The following is a 16,363-nucleotide window of genomic DNA, read 5'->3' on the forward strand; positions in this document are numbered from 1 at the left end:
GGGAGGTGGAAGGGGAAGGCATGTGGGGTCAGGACAGGGCCTTGCAGGAGAGTGGCCTACATGACTTCCTTGGTCTGTACCTGCTGGCGCCAAGCTGGTCTGGTTTGGGGATTGGGGAGCTTGAGTTCAAGATGTGCTTTAAAGGGACCAGCTGAGATTGGGGTAGGTTGGGAGGAAATGCTGGACATCATGCTGGGAGGTGGGGACCTAAGTGTGCATGGGTTGGGGGTCTAGAGGAGGAATCAGCTTCTGGGCCATAACTAGGGCCAGTGGAGCCACAGTGGCCCTTGCACCTGCCAAAAACATCTTGGCTCATCAAGACATGTCCAAGAACCCCAAGAACAATGCTGCCTTGGGATAAATCCTCATGTCTAGTGGGTGCTTGTAAAATGTTGCTGTGTGACCAGCATGGGACAACCAGGTTTGGCTATGACTGGAGTTGATCTGTGGGTGAGTGCTTCAGATAGGGAAGGTGTGACTTAGGGGTGGTGCATCCTCGGGCTGTGGTGGGGATGAGCACCTAGAGAAGTGACAGTGAACAATCCCCTTAGGGGAAGCGTTTGTGATCTGCCCTTGAGGTCCCATGATACTTCAGCAGGGCCTGGTCCTGCTTCTCTTCACATACTCAAGTGTCTGGGTCATCAGCATCTATGTGCCTGATCTCCGTAGCTGTTACTGTAGGACCAGCTGGTGTGTGTAAATGGAGGCCCCAAACCAGAGAACCCTGCTTTCTGGGATGGTAATGTGGCTGTTGGAGGACACAGCTCCACAGGTAGCCCAGGAGAAATCTGAACCAGAAGGAAGGTGCTGTGGCTGTCTGCCTTACACCACCATCATAAAGATGGGGAGGCCCAGGCCTAGAAAGGATGTGTAAGTGGGAAAACTCAGCTTGCTGCTTCTAACTTTGGGCTCACAGACAGAAGGGGCTTCAGATACTTGTTCTAAGCTCTGTTTTCCCCTCAAGACCAAAAGCTATTGAGTGAGCATGGATTCTGCCCATCATCTTATTGGGGTATCAGCAAACCACAAGCTATCAGGAAGTATCCCACTGCACACTAGAGCAGATAATGTGTGATGCGGATGAGATATTTGTTCCTGACCATGCCGCCTCTCGTTCTCTGGCTTAGAGAATGAGATCACTGTGATGGCATCACTATTGCCCCATCCCCCTGCCTTCATCACCCTGGTTGATCACAGAGGGGTCCAAAGAATACACCACTACCTCTGGCTTCCTGAGAGGCTGCCTTTATTTATATGCACAGTCACTCCCTTAGCAGGGAATACTATGGAGGTGTTAGGATGAGAAAAACTTGACAGAGAGCAACCAGCTCCAGTTCCAAGACCACACACAGCAGTTATACCCTTGCCTAGCCCCTTAAGATGCATTCTTGATAGAAAGGCTAGAGCAGAATTGTTCCCGAGAGCCTCAATGGCCCTTCTGTGTGCCTTTATCAACCACTTCCCACCACTGCAGAGAGAGGAAGAGGAAGAAGCAGGCGAGATGTGGCTAATTCTTCTTTGGAAACATCTCATAGGAGGATATATGTCAGATGCAGTGAAATATATTGTGACATATGATCCTTTGGAGTATTCAGCCATGAGGATATCTTAGAGGTCTCTTATTTCAGGATAGGGGACCTCTACGGGGGGCATTGTTGGCTTATCTGCCTTCGGGGTGGGCAATGTAGTTTGAAAGGTAGCCTCACTAGTAGTAGCCTGCCTGGTGGGCGCTTGGGTGAGTTCAAAGACCATGGTGGGTATTGGTGGTTGAATGTAGTGCTTGGCAGGCTTCAGAGGTGTGACAGCATTCTTGATAGGTACTAGTTTCTTGGATGCTGCTGCAAAATTGGAATGGCCTTGGTGTTCCTTTCTGCTCTTGGGTAAGGCTGGGTGGAGGGCTGCTAGAGTCCAAGGACGTTCCACAACTCGGGCAGGAGATTTAACGTATATGTGCAAATCTTTCTCATTCTCACTTCCACTGTGAGTATCTGTGGGGTAGAAAAGACATAAACACAGATTCCTCAAATGTCCTTTCTCCACTCTCTGCCAGTCATGTGTGAAATTCAAGTTATCTCTTAAGTGTTAGCCACTCCTTTAGCCTTTCAGGTTTTTTCCTCCAAGCTCTCCCCTCTACTTCAGGCTTTGTACAAGCTTCAGAATGATCCTCCAATTCAGCCTGAGGCTGGGGTTTAAGAGTCTACCGCATGAGGCTCAGAAAACAGAGACTGACGTTTGCTCAAAGTTCATGTATTCACAGCCATTAAATTAGTTTAGAAAAATGAATACATCCTCAATTAAAGTGAGGACTTTTTTAAGGACAGAAACTTTGTCTTGCTTGCCGCTACATATACAGTGTTCAGAAGTGTTTGTCACATAGTAAATGCTCAATAAATAATTTTTGTCAACAGAAAAAAAATACATGGTAGATACTTCAAATAATAGAGCTAGGAGATCAAGACCAATCTTCCTGCCAAAGACAAATTAAAAACTGGATGATATGCAAAAACAAGAAAACATCTTAAAATTATCCAGGCATTTACAATATAGAGATAAATTGTGTGGCCAAAATCTAGAATAGTGTGAGAATCCAAAGAAGTAAGCTCAGAACTCAGGTTTTTTGTTTGTTTCTGTTTTGTTTTCTGCTGAGATTTACCTTTTATTTTTATTAGTGTAATTTTTAAAAATTTTTAATTATAAATATTCAAAGCCTTTTTTTAACCCAAGTGTAATTCAATCTGGAAGAAACAGTTACAAACATGAGCTTCATTTTTTCTGTCAGCTTTATAGGAAAAAGGGAATTTTTATTGGATTTGAATGGAATTTTTAGATCAATTCCATGACAATATCTTTATGATATTAAGTTTTCTAATTCATGAACATGATATATTGCTCCATTTATTTGGGTATTCTTTCTCTTAGTAAAGTTTGTAGTTTTCTGTGATCAATCATATGCCTTCCTTTGCAAAGGCTTTTTTGATTAAAGTTTATTTTTTCTGATATTAGCATAGCAACCCCTGCTTTCTTTTGGTTACTATTTGCATAGAATATCCTTTTGCAACCTTTCACTTTCAATTTGTTTGTGTCATTGGATCTAAAATGAGTTTCGTATAGACAGCATACAGTTGGATCATGTTTTTTTTTTAAACCATTCTGCCCATGTCCATCTTTTGATTGGAGAGTTTAATCCATTTACATTTAATGTTATTACTAATAAGGAGAAACTTCTGTCATTTTGCTATTTGTTTTCCACATGCCTTATAAGTTTTTACTGTCTCTAAGTTCCTGTATCTTTTTCTCTCTCAACAGTTTTATTCTCATATGTCTTGTGGGTTTGAATTCATCCTACTTGGACTATCTTGAGCTTCTTGGATATTTATATTCATATATTTCATCAAATAATGAATAATTTTGTGCTCTTATTTTTAAACTATTGCTAAGTATATAGTTTAAAAATAGGAGCACAAAATTATTAAGGAATATGACTACAGAAGCTCCAATCACCTGTAATAATGAATATCCTCAGGAAGAGGACATTATGTATACCATTTTGCTGATACATATGAACATTCTGATCAGCCGGTTCTCAAAGTATCATTTAGGGACCTCTGGAGGTTTCTGAGACCCTTTCGGGGGTTCATGAGGCCCAAATTATCTTCATAATAACATTAATATGTTATTTGCCATTTTCATTTTCATCCTCTAATCACTGTATGGTGGAGTTTTCCAGAGATCACATTACAGGTGACACTGAAGAGACTAAATGCAGAAGCAGATATGAGAATTCTTGTCATCTATTAATCCAGACATTAGAGAGATTTATAAAAATGTACAACTACATACTTCTCTGTTTTTGTTTCATAGAACTGACATTTTGTTTCAAAAACTTTTATGTTATATATAAATAGGTTTTTAAAAATTATTTTAAAATTAACCAGTGAATATTTTAAAATTTATATGGTAAATAATGATAAATATTGGACATGCTAAGAATCAATCAGGGTAATGTGATCCATATCCAGAATTATCAGTTAATAAAAATAGACCCAGAGAAAATTGTTTGAGTCTAGGAGTTCAAGACCAGCCTGGGCAACATAGTGAGACCCACATCTCTTTAAAAAAACATTGGGCACGGTGGCATGTGCCTGTAGTCCCAGCTTCTCAGGAGGTTGAGGTGAAAGGACTGCTTGAGCCCAGGAGCTGGAGGCTACAGTGGGCTAGGATTACACCACTATGCTCCAGCCTGGGTGACAGAATGAGTCCCTGCCTCTTTAAAAAAAAAAAAAAAAAAAAAGGGAGAGAGAGTGAGAGAAAGACATAGAGCCAGAAATAACAGAGGTGATGGAATAAGCTGATAAGAATATTAAAACAATGATTATAACTATGTTTAAATATTTAAAGGAAAATGAACACAATGAGGGGGAAAAGGTGAGATATAAAAAAACCAAATGGAAGTTCTAGAGATAAAAACTATAATATTTGAAATAAAAATTTCACTGATTGAAATCAACAGCAAATTAAATATTATATAAGTGAAGTGGAAGACATGGTATGGGAGGCAAAATTCTATGATGACCCTAAAGATTCCCAACAGCTGGTTTATATCCCTTATCTAATCCCCTTCCCTTGAGTGGGGTGAGACCTGTGAATATATTAGGATAGTTATCTCTCTTGATTAGGTTATGCTACATGACAAAGGTTCTGGGATAATTACGCCAATGATTACATTACATTCATTACATAGACTTCATCATAGCAGACTGGAGATATATTCTCTTGTCGGCTTTGAAGAAGTAAGCTGCCATGTTGTGAGGACCATGTGGGTAGGACTTGAGGATCACTTCTAGAAGCTCAGAGCAAAACCCTGCTAACAGCCATTAAGAAAACAGAGATGACTTCACTTCTGCAACTATGAGCAACTTAATGCTGCTAACAAGAAGTTAGCCTGGAAGAGGACCATAAACTTCAAATAAGATTGCAGCCCCAACTGATACCCTGATTTTAGCCTGGAAAGACTAAGTAAAGGAACTGTCTAACCTTTATAAATTTGTGTCTGTGAGATAATAAATTTTTGTAATGTTAAGCTATTTGAAGTAATTTTTAAAATATAGCAATAAAAAACTAACATAGGCTGGGCATGGTGGCTCACATCTGTAATTCCAGTGCTTTGGGAGGCCAGGGCAAGTGGATTGCTTGAGGTCAGGAGTTTGAAATCAGCCTGGGCAACATAGTGAGATGCCATCTCTACAATTTTTTTGAAAAAATTAGCCAGTCATGGTAGTGTGTGCCTGTGGTTCCAGATACTCAGGAGGCTGAGGCAGGAGGATCATTTGAGCCCAGGAGTTCAAGGTTGCAGTGAACCATGATCATGCCACTGTACTCCAGACTTGGCGAAAGAGTGAGACTTGCCTCTAAACAAACAAGCAAAACAAAAAACTAGTACGCAAAGCAATATAATATATCCAAAATAAAGAAAAAGAAATTAATTAAATATTTAAAATGTGACTACTCAGAAGGCTCAGGGAGGAGAATTGCTTGAACTTGGGAGTTGGAGGCTGCAGTGAGCTGAGATCATGCCACTGCTCTCCAGCCAGGGCAGCAGAGCAAGGTTCTGTCTCAAAAAAAAAAAAAAAAAAAAAAAAAAAAAGGAAACAAAAATACGGTGTCTCAGTAACCTATGGGATAATACATATGTCTAATATGTGTAACCAGAGGGATAATACACATGTCTAATATGTGTAACCAGAATCCCAGCAGAGGCAGAAAAATATTTGAAGAAATAAAAACTAAAAGTATGTCCAATTTGATAAAAATTATACTCCAACCAATCTAAGAATTTCACAAACTCTAGGCAAGATAGTTTCTCTCTCTCTCTCTCTCTGACACATGCACACATGCACACCAAAGTAAGCCATAATCAAACTACTAAAAACCAATAATAAAAGGAGTAATCGTAAAATGTAGCCAAAGGAAAAAAGACATGTTACAGAGGAACAGGAGTAAGAAAACTGAAAACTTTACATAAGAAACTACCTAAGACAAAAGACAACAAACTTGACTCATTTAAATTGCTGAAAAATATTCCCTCACACTAGAGAGGCAATGAATGCCTTCTGGTGGTGGATGTGGCATCAGTAGATGCAGCAGTACATGCCCACCCTGGAGGTGGTATGGAACTCTGTATTTAGTAGATGAGGCTCCATTCTCCTCAACTGGAATGGATCTGGGCTGTCATTATGGCTGAGGTCCTGGCTTCTTTTTAGTCTTCCTTGTTCCTTCCCTGATTCTAAACTTGGTCCTGTACCTTCTAGGTATCTCTTCGAGGTACCCAAATAGCTTTCCAATGCCTTTTCTTTCTGCTTAGGTCAAGAAAAACCAGTTTCTGTAACAGGCAACAAAGAGCTTTTAAAAACAGGAAAAATCCTTAATTTACTTTCTACTCACTTTTCTTATCACCATTTCAACATGGTAGTGGGTAAGGTCAAGTTAACGGAGTACTTTTTCTAAGGCATTATAGCCACCTCTTTTATCTAGGTTTATATAGTTCTTCAATTTTATTTTCAAAACTTCTTTCCCAACCATGTTTCCTTCTCATCTCCATGTTCTATCACTTCTTGGCTGGATTATTGTTATGGGCTGAGTTATGTTTCCCCAACTCCAATTTCATATGTCAGAGACCTAACCCTCAGTGTGACTGTATTTGGAGACAGGGCCCTTTCAGGAGGTAATTAAGGTTAAATGAGGCCATAAGGGTGGCACCCTAATCCAATAGGACCGGTGTCCTTATGAGAAGAGGAAGAGAGACCAGAGATCCCACTCTCCCAAACACACACAGGGGAAAGGCCATGTGAACACACAGTGAGAAGACATCAGTATTCAAGCTAAGAAGACAGTGTTCACTAGGGCTCTTCACCAAATTTGCCAGCACCTTGATCTTGGACTTCAAGCCTCCAGAACTGTGAGAAAATAAATTTCTGTTGTTCAAGCCACCCAGTCTACGGTATTTTGTTATAGCAGCCCTAGCTTACTAAGGAACAACTACTGATATAATCATAAGCTAGCTGGAGTCATTAGTTAGCTTCAGACTTCTTAACACAGCCAGTAGAGTGATCTTAACTTCCATGTAACTTGGAATCTTGTAACTTGTAACTCATATAACTTTAGATCTCCCTGCCTCAGAGAGATCTGGGTAAATTCGGCTTAAACCTTCAGTTTCGCAGCATATGAAAGACCATTGCCTTCTATTTAATTTATTCAAATTTCTAAACTTAGTTTTTCGTGATCCCTGTGGATTCATTCCTGCAACCCTAAGTGTTGTATCAGTTCCACTCATCTGCCATGTGGTACATGGAATATCAGGAGCTTCACCATTGTCAATAAGAAATTAAATTAACTCATGATTTTGTGACTGTTCCACCTTTACTTAAGTCTCCAGGAGTTTCGGAAGGAAATTATATCCCACATCTCACAGTCTTCTGCCTCCTAGTTGGTTTTCCTTTGACACAGCATTGGCTTCCAAAACTAGTAAATCACTGTGTGACCATCATCAAAACCCACAGAGAAATAAACTCTAGCATCCCTTCCTGTTACTAGGCCTAGTTCACTTCTTTAGCCCTTTACATATGGCTTCCTTGTGTGATACTCACTTGCCATCTCCTAATTGCCAATATACAGTGACTTGCCTCTAGTCTAGCAATTCCAGAACTGCTGAAGTTTTCTTCCTCTAGCCTCCAACATAAATCACCCACAAATGACACCCAAAAAGCACCTTCCCCCTAATGGGCATGGCAGCCACTCTGTCCTGGACCTAGATGCCTGGCTCAATGATGTCAACGGCTATACTTTTACCTGCTTCCTCACTGCTATTTGAGGGCCAGCCCCTCCCCTCTCTCCAGCCACCCTCCACAGACATCCTTCAGTTATCTTCAGCCCCTCTCTAAGTGCCTGGCACAAAGCGTGGACTTAGTGGCTGTATGACACATGAATATATGAAGAAGTGAACACCCATGCTTGAAATCTTCCAGGGGGCCTCATTGCTTAGAGGATGAAATTCAAAATCTGAGGCCTGGTGTACAGGGTCCTCCAGAATCTGTGCTCAGCCTATACTTCCCCTGGTCCCGGCCCCTACCCCACCCACAACTTTCCAAACACCCTCAGCTCTTGTTGGGGACATGAAAAGCAGCCTCTGTCTCCTGAAAGCAATGAGTAGGCATGAAGAGACAGGAGTGAGCTAGGCCTCTAACTTTACCTGTGGAATTTCTGGAGGTTTCAAGCAATTTTTCTTTTTTAGTCTCTCTCCGCCTAGAAGGAAGCAGACCAACCATGAAAAATGAAGGGGTTAAAGAACAATGGTCTCCTCTAACGTTCCTCTTACAGGATGTTCTTCCCCATTTCATCTTGAAACTTGCAATTTTATAGCATTTGCCTGCAAGGATTCTCAAATGTTATTTTCTTGTACAGATAAAAAGATTATGGGTCAGGTGTGATGGCTCATGCCTATAATCCCAGCACTTTGGGAGGCCAAGGCAGGCAGGCAGATCACCTGAGGTCAGGAGTTCAAGACCAGCCTGGCCAACATGGTGAAACCCCATCTCTACTAAAATATAAAAATAGCCAGGGGTTGTGGCAGGTGCCTGTAATTCCAACTACTTGGGAGGCTGAGGCAGGAGAATCACTTGAACTCAGGAGGTAGAGGTTGCAGTGAGCTGAGATCATGCCACTGCACTCCAGCCCAGGTGACAGAGTAAGACTCCATTAAAAAGAAAAATAGATTATGGCCCAGAAAGGAGCAGTTATTTTTTCAGGGTCACCTAGCAATTAAGGGACAAAGCCAGGGCTAAGACCCAGTCTTCCTGGTTCATAAACTTGCTCTTTGCACATTGCTATACCCAGTTTCATGGAAGGTGGGAAGATGGAGGCACTTGTTCTGGGCAATATTCAAGCCCTGTCCTTTCAACTGCTTCACATTGAATCCATAGTAATAGGCTTGACTAAGCTTTAGTGACAGTCCTTATCCTGAAAATATTGTCTTGTGTTGGGGAGGTCAAAGGGATGTGAGGAACCATAGACAGCATGAGAAGAGAGGTTCAGATTATAAATGCCATCTTGCCATGTGGGGTTATGGGAAGAGTATAACTGTTATTTTTTTCAATTTCCTACAAGAATCCATTTATTTTATTTTGGAAAAACTTCATTTAAAATTATATACTTACCAGTGAAAACGAAATATGGTAATAATAAAAAGTAGGGAAATGATATCTGCAAGGAGCCACATGAACATATAGGACCTTGGTGTCTGCAAAACATAAAACAAACCATAGTGAAAGAACTTTACAGTTAGAAGGGATTTGGATCATATGGTCTAAGTCCCTTGCTTTGCTGCCAAGGGTGGAGGAAGAGAGGAAGAGGGGATAGATAGGCCAAGGAACCTTGATTGATGTGGCATTCTCCAACACAGAGAATCCCTGCAAGTGTCCTAACAATCACCCTTATACATGCAGGGGGCTCTAGAGGGAACAGAACACATCTTTCATTTCACTTTTCATCTCTCAAGACAGAAGGCATAGGGGGTCTCAGAAAAGTCACACAAGTCTATTCTGGACTCAATACCACAGTCCAGATTCTTGACTTCTACTGCTGTTTTCATGGCATGGCTTCTCAAACCTGGCTAGGTAGCCAAGCCTCCCTGGGCAGCTTTTAGTAGTACAGGTTTCTGGGTTTCACTAGAGACCTAAGGAATGAGAATGTCTGCATTTTTAACACACTCCCAGGTGACGCTGAAGCTACGTGTCTTTGAGCCAGCATTTGGGAACCATTGTTCTAAAGCATCACACTACAATTACTAAGACTCAAGTGTAACTCTCCCTTACCTACATGCCCCTCCTCTATGCTCCTTGCCCAAGTCACCTGTTTCCCAGAGGTCTGTCTTCTGGGTCCTCTCATTGAGTTTAATGCTTCCTTTCCAGCTCCAAGGCTCCCTCTCCAATTTTACTTGATGCTATTAGGGCTGGCACATTTTATCCTCTCTCAGGCCACTCTCCACCCTATCCCAAGGTCTTCCCTTGAGCTGAATAATAAAATTAACAACAACAACAGTGACACTAATGATCATGATAATAATGATAACAACAACTAACAGTGAGCAATTAACAGGAGCCAGGTAGGTGTTCTAAGCACTTCAGGGGTATTTTCACATTTAAGCCTCACAATAGCCCTACTAGTAGAAACTCTTAACCAACTTCCACTGAACTGAGGCTCTTAATCCCCTCTGGGAAAAATATTGACTGAGGGCTGCTATAGTCAGCTGCTTGCTCCAGGAGGCCTGCCAGATGAGTAGAATGTTCACGAAGAATCAGTTGTCCTTGTTTCCCAAATGGCTTAAGCCAACTAAACTTGTTACTGTAATAGTGCAATGTAATTAGATGCTGCTTAAATATGTGAGATCTGAGTGACAAAAGTGTATCATTTTCAAAGAAACTAAGTCAAATGCTTTGAAAAACTCAATTAAGGACAAAATAGATCATTAAAGAATAAACTGCAATTAGATTATGTGTACGTGAAACACTACAAGCCTTTGGGGGATTATAAAAATCTAGGTGGATTCCTCATTCAGACTGATTCTCCTAATGACTTTAAGTTCTTGTTCTGTTTAAAAGAAACAACAATTAGAAATCATAGCTAGTTCATTTGGATGTTTAAATAGAACTCAATCAGCTGAAATATCCTCAAAGAAATGGCTATGTCAAAAGGTGAATGAATATTTTAAAATAAAATTTGTGAGGTATGTGTGTGGCATGCTGTTTATAAAAAGGACCACAAAATTCCTTTCAAACCTACATGCAGGCCCCTACACAACATGACTTAGCTGTACTTCCCTATCAAGAGGTGAAGTCTGTTTCTCTCCCACCCTGAATCTGAACTTGACCATGTGATTTTCCTTGGCCAATGGAACCTAAGCAAACACAATACTGGGAGAACCTAAAAGTGCATGTGCTTTGAGGCTTGCTCTCTCTTGCTCTTGGGAACCTGTCTCTACCAGGTGAACACACTTCAGCCAGCCATCTTGAGAATGAGGGACAACATGAAGAGAAACTTCGTCATCCCAGGTGCAACTCTCAACAAATGAACAAGGCATCGTAGACTATCCAGCCCAGCTGACCTGGCTCAAGCCAGAGGCACCACCTAGCCATCAGCCAGAATTGAGACATGATAAATATTTAAGACACTAAGTTTTAGATATTTTTATTAAGCATTAAAAGCTAACTGATAAACTATATATCATTTTTAAATGATTTCTTGTTTTAATTTTCTCAATTATGAGACCAATGACCAGACCAAATTATGTTGGACACAAGGGTTTCTACTACACTATTATTATCCCCAATTTACAAAAAGAAAAAACAAAATAAAAAACCAAAAACCACAAACAGGTTAACTAATATTTCCACATTTACACAGTAAGTAGTAAAGCCAAGATCTGAATCTAGATCTGAATCAGTCTAATTCTGGAGTGTGGGCTGCCTGTAAAGACCTCTGGGATACCAGCCCCACCTCCCTGAATAAAATGACACATGCCATAAGCTGGGAACCATGCATTGGGTCCTTTAAAAATGCTCAGGCCAGGCATGGAAGGAAGTTTGTTTGTTTTACATATATCCTTTTATACTTTTTAAATTTTGAATTACGTGGATTTATCATCAACTTGAATATTAAAATGAAAAAAATGCATTCAGAAATAGTAGCATCATTTAAGTAAATGAGTACCTCCTAAAAGGACAACTTTAAGACATTATTGATTCAGGGGGATAGAATTATGCAGGGGTAGCTGCTTTCTAAATTACGCATTTTCATAATAACTGAATTTAAAAATGTTAGAAAAATACATAATATATACATGAAGGGGAGTTTTATGGGGATAGATGGGTGGAAAGGCTCCACCTGTGCCAAGTGACCTGCCATCCGAAGTTCCCTTCAGGGTCATCTCCAGAAAGCTGCCCAAGCCACCAGGGTAAGAAGTTAGCAATTTCTCCTTTCCACCAGAGGGCCTGGATGCAGTACTGACCCTGTAAGACTGTGCCCTTGACCCTGATACCTTCTCTCCTGGTTCTGACCCTGAACAGGTCAGATGCCCAGGCCAGTGAGGGTGGAGATATGGAGGAGGTAACTTGAGGCCCCTCCCCTCTTAGGCTTCTCTGTCAAAGGCTTTAAATTTCAAAACTGTTTGGAGTTTGGGTTATTACTTGGGATTGGACACTTTAATTCTGAAGTGAGGCTTTTTGATGACTAAAAGTGAACTTTTAAAAGTTATCTAAGAGTGTTCGGAAAAGCCACAGGACCTGAGGGAAATTTCATTCAAGGACAGAGAAAGGCCTAGATCACAGACAAGTTTTAAAGAATCAATGGAACAAAATTAAAGTGTTTTCTGTTGTATGCTATTGTGTCCCACTCAGTCAACCTACTTTCTATACAGATAAGACCAGGTTCTGTAGCAGTAACTGGTTGGCTGGGGGCTCCCTCCACAGACAGTGAGTGATAGGATTTGGCTGGGGTTGTAAACCAGGTCTTCAGGTCCTCAAGCCTGTGGCAGTAAGCAGCAGAAGACCTAGAACAGGCAATCAGGCCAGGCAACCAGACACTGGCTACCCTCTTCCAAAGCAATTTGTTAGGGCACACAGTTTCCAATTCAGAGTCAAGTATGCTTGGTTTTCTCCCCACTCTCCATGCTGTTGTCAATTGTTGCCATGCCTTTACAAAGGTGGGGCTACAATAACAAAACTCTGAAGTCAGGCCTCATTCTGAATCCTACCTCACGAGACCACATGCACAGATATCTTTGCGCTTCGGTTTCCTCATGAAGATAATAACAGTGGCCAATTCAAAGGGTAAAATGACATAATGCATGTAAAGCACATTGTAAGGATTCAATAAATGTCAATTGCTACAACAATACTAAATTTTGCCTGAAAATCCAGGAAGGATCTGTGTGAGAGAATGGAAAATACCACATCTCCAATATTCATAGAAATCTGTGCTCTTAAGTGGCTCCCTAGGGGACAGCATAGTGGGCAACACAGGGCTGGGGGACCTGCACTGCTATTGTACCAAGCCTGGAAGAACAATCTGGACAACCAGCTTACCATGAAGAAGTGAGGGTGATTAAGCTGACTCAGGAGCCCAATGTTGTCTGTGGTCACTGAGTTAATCCTGCAGCACCATGCCAGTGAGAAAAGCCAAGGCTCATTGACGGTATATATGTTGATATGGATGTTAGCTGCTTTATAATCTCTGGAACAAAAACAGAACCCACAGGGAATTTAGACCAAGTTTCATTCTCATAATCTAAAAGGGGAACAGCCACCATGTTTGCGACATGGTGGGTTCATGCTACAATGAGATAATGGATTGGATTTAGCACCTCTGCTCCTGTAGCAACAGTGGTGTGCTGGTAAACCAGATGTCCTAAGGAGAATAATAAAAAGGAAGAAAAAAAATAATTAAAAAAAAAAAGAAAATAAAGAAACAAAGAATGGGGAAAAGGAAAAAGAAAAGGAAAGCCCTATTATAGCATTTGCAAATTTCCATGTTATAAACACTCCTACCATAGCCAATTGTAAGCTACCATTGGTAGAATCAATTTGTAGGTTCTGAGTATTTAATAATAAGCTGATATGGGCTGGCTCTGGCATGGTATTGTGTAGCAGCACCTATATATTCGCTTCTATCAGAGCACTTATCACCCCCTACTCAAATGATCTGCCCACTTATCAGTCTTCTTTACTTGACTCTAAGCAAAATAAAAGCAGAGACTGTATCTTATTTATCTCTGGATATTCAGTACCTAGCATAACACCAGGCTCCACAAATATTAATTGAAAAAATAAATAAATGAGTACCAATCTGGTGAACTTATTAAGTTTTAAGTATAAAGAATTATTGCAAGTAATGAAAATAGGGGGAATAAAACCTAATTTTTCCTATGGCGCTATATGTCAGTGGATACTTGTGCACTGTTTATAGAGACAGGAAGAAAATAAGTGGAGGAACACCTAGTAATTCTAGCTAAGTTGTCATTTTCAGGGATTTGATTTCTCAGAAAACATACCACATAAGTGCCTTCAAAATTTTTTTTCAACTTTGAAATGGTATGGCATATTGGAAACTGCTCTGTAGAAGCCTAGGGTTGAATCCCAGCTCTCTCATATACAAGCTTAGTGAACTCTTGGCCTCAGTGTAGAAACTGTAAAATAATAACAGTGCCTCCTTAACAGTGAGGTGCTAGCAATTAGTTACCCAACATGTTAGAATTATCTATGAGCCAGTCCCTACAAACAACATAAATTTTAAAAATAAAATGAGCAAAAAATAGTAAAAAGTAACGTACTTTTGCCTTTTGAAACCAAAACTCAAAAGCCAATCACATTCCTTGTTTGTTTAAATTTTAAGTTCAGGAGATACATGTGCAGGTTTAATACATGGCTATATCACATGATACTAAATAAAAATGGGTTTGGACCCGCTACCCAAATAGTGAACATAGTACCCCATAGGTAGCTTTCCAACCCTTGCCCTTCTCCCTCTCTCCCCCATTTTGGACTCCCCAGTGTCTATCATTTCCATCTTGATGTCCATGTGTAACCAATGTTTAGCTCCCACTTATAAGTGAGAACATGTGGTATTTAATCTTCTGTTTCTGCACTAATTCACTTAGAATATGGCCTCCAGCTACATCCATGTTGCTGCAAAGGACATGAATTCATTCCTTCTTATGGCTGCGTAGTATTATATGGTGTATATGTGCCACATTTTCTTTATCTAATCCACCACTGATGAGCAGTTTCGTTGATTCCATGTCTCTGCTATTGTAAATAATGCTGCAATAAATATACAAGTACAGGTATCTTTTTAGTAGAACAATTTATTTTCCTTTGCGTAGGTGCCCAGTAATGGGATTGCTGGGTCAAATGGTAGTTACATTTTAAATTCTCTGAAAAATCTCTAAACTTCTTCCCCAGGGGCTGAATTAATTTACAGTCCCACCAACAGTGTCTAAGCATTCTCTCTCTACAACCTTTTCAACATCTGTTATTTTTTTGGCTTTTTAGTAATAGCCATTCTAACTGGTGTGAGATGGTATCTCATCAGGGTTGTGATTTGTATTTCTCTGATGAGTAGTGATGCTGAGCATGTTTTCATGTTTGTTAGTCAGTTGTATGTCTTCTTTTGAGAAGTGTCTACTCATATCCTTCGCCCATTTTCTTAAACAAGTGGAGTGACATATGTGTCCATGGATTGGAAATTCAATGTAGTAAAGATGCCAATTCTCCCCTAAATTGATCTGTAAGTTTAATGAAGATCCCATAAAAAGTCCAGCAAGGGTTTTTTGTACAATCAGGCAAGTGGATTCTAAGATTTATATGGAAAAACACAGCCCTTCTATATTAAAATAATCTGAAAAAAATAGTGTGAGAGGGAATCACTCTACCTGATATTAAGACTTACTATATAGCTACAGTAATCAAGCTAGTGTGGTATAAGAGGAGAGATAGACACATAAATCAATGGAACAGAAACAAAAACCCAGAAATAGACTCAAACAAAGGTGACAAATGACTTTTGACCAAGGTGCAAAAGCAAATCAATGGAAGTAAGATAGTCTTTTCAAAAAATAGTGCTGGAGTAACTGCACAGCTATAGTTCCTAGAGAAATCAGTAAAAAATAATCCAAAGATGTAAAAAGTCAGCCGGAGCCAGATATGGCAACTCATGTCTATAACCCCAATGCTTTGGGAGGCCAAGGCAGGAGGATGGCTTCAGGCCAGGATTTTGTGACCAGCGTCACAACAGAGCGAGACTCTGTCTGTACAAAATTTTTAAAAAAATAGCCAGGTGTGGTGGCATATACCTCCAGTTCTAACTACTCTGGAGGCTGAGTCAGGAAGATTGGTTGAGCCTAGTAGTTCAAGACTACAGTGAACTATGATCACATCACGGCACTCCAGCCTGGGTGACAGAGCGAGACTTTGTCTCTATTTAAAAAAAAAAAAAAAAAAAAGACTTAAAAAACAATAGAAGAGATAGAATGAAATATCAAAAAATGATTAAAAAATAAAAAGAAAGAAAAGAAGTGACCAAAAAACCCCACAATGAATAGAAAGAATAGAAAAAAAAAAAAAAAAGGATGGTAATGTAAACCCAACTGTATTAATATGTGAACTAAATATTAATGGACCAAACATTCCAATTAAAAGTCAGAGATTGTCCTACTAGATATAAAAGAACTGACAAAATTTTGTTGATAAAAGATGTACTTTAAAGATGCAAAGTGGTTGAAAGCTAAAGGATAGAAAAGGACATATTAAGCAAACAC

General features: G+C 40.1%; 1 protein-coding gene across 1 annotated transcript in view; it reads right to left on the reverse strand.

Annotated features, from left to right (window-relative positions):
- Positions 1 to 1,508: 1,508 nt before the first annotated feature.
- Positions 1,509 to 16,363, reverse strand: part of GDPD4 (glycerophosphodiester phosphodiesterase domain containing 4) — a 77,565-nt gene continuing 62,710 nt past the window's right edge. The window contains exons 13-16 of the mRNA XM_032259156.1: positions 13,134 to 13,281; positions 9,210 to 9,292; positions 8,246 to 8,298; positions 1,509 to 1,988 (exon numbers count right to left, since the gene is read on the reverse strand). Of these exons, the coding sequence (XP_032115047.1) occupies positions 1,609 to 1,988; positions 8,246 to 8,298; positions 9,210 to 9,292; positions 13,134 to 13,281 (664 nt within the window). The 3' untranslated portion in view covers positions 1,509 to 1,608. The remainder of the gene's footprint in view (positions 1,989 to 8,245; positions 8,299 to 9,209; positions 9,293 to 13,133; positions 13,282 to 16,363) is intronic.

The sequence above is a fragment of the Sapajus apella genome, unplaced genomic scaffold (assembly GCF_009761245.1).
Source record: "Sapajus apella isolate SASKATOON/1434 unplaced genomic scaffold, GSC_monkey_1.0 scaffold106, whole genome shotgun sequence".
Taxonomy (NCBI): domain Eukaryota; kingdom Metazoa; phylum Chordata; class Mammalia; order Primates; family Cebidae; genus Sapajus; species Sapajus apella.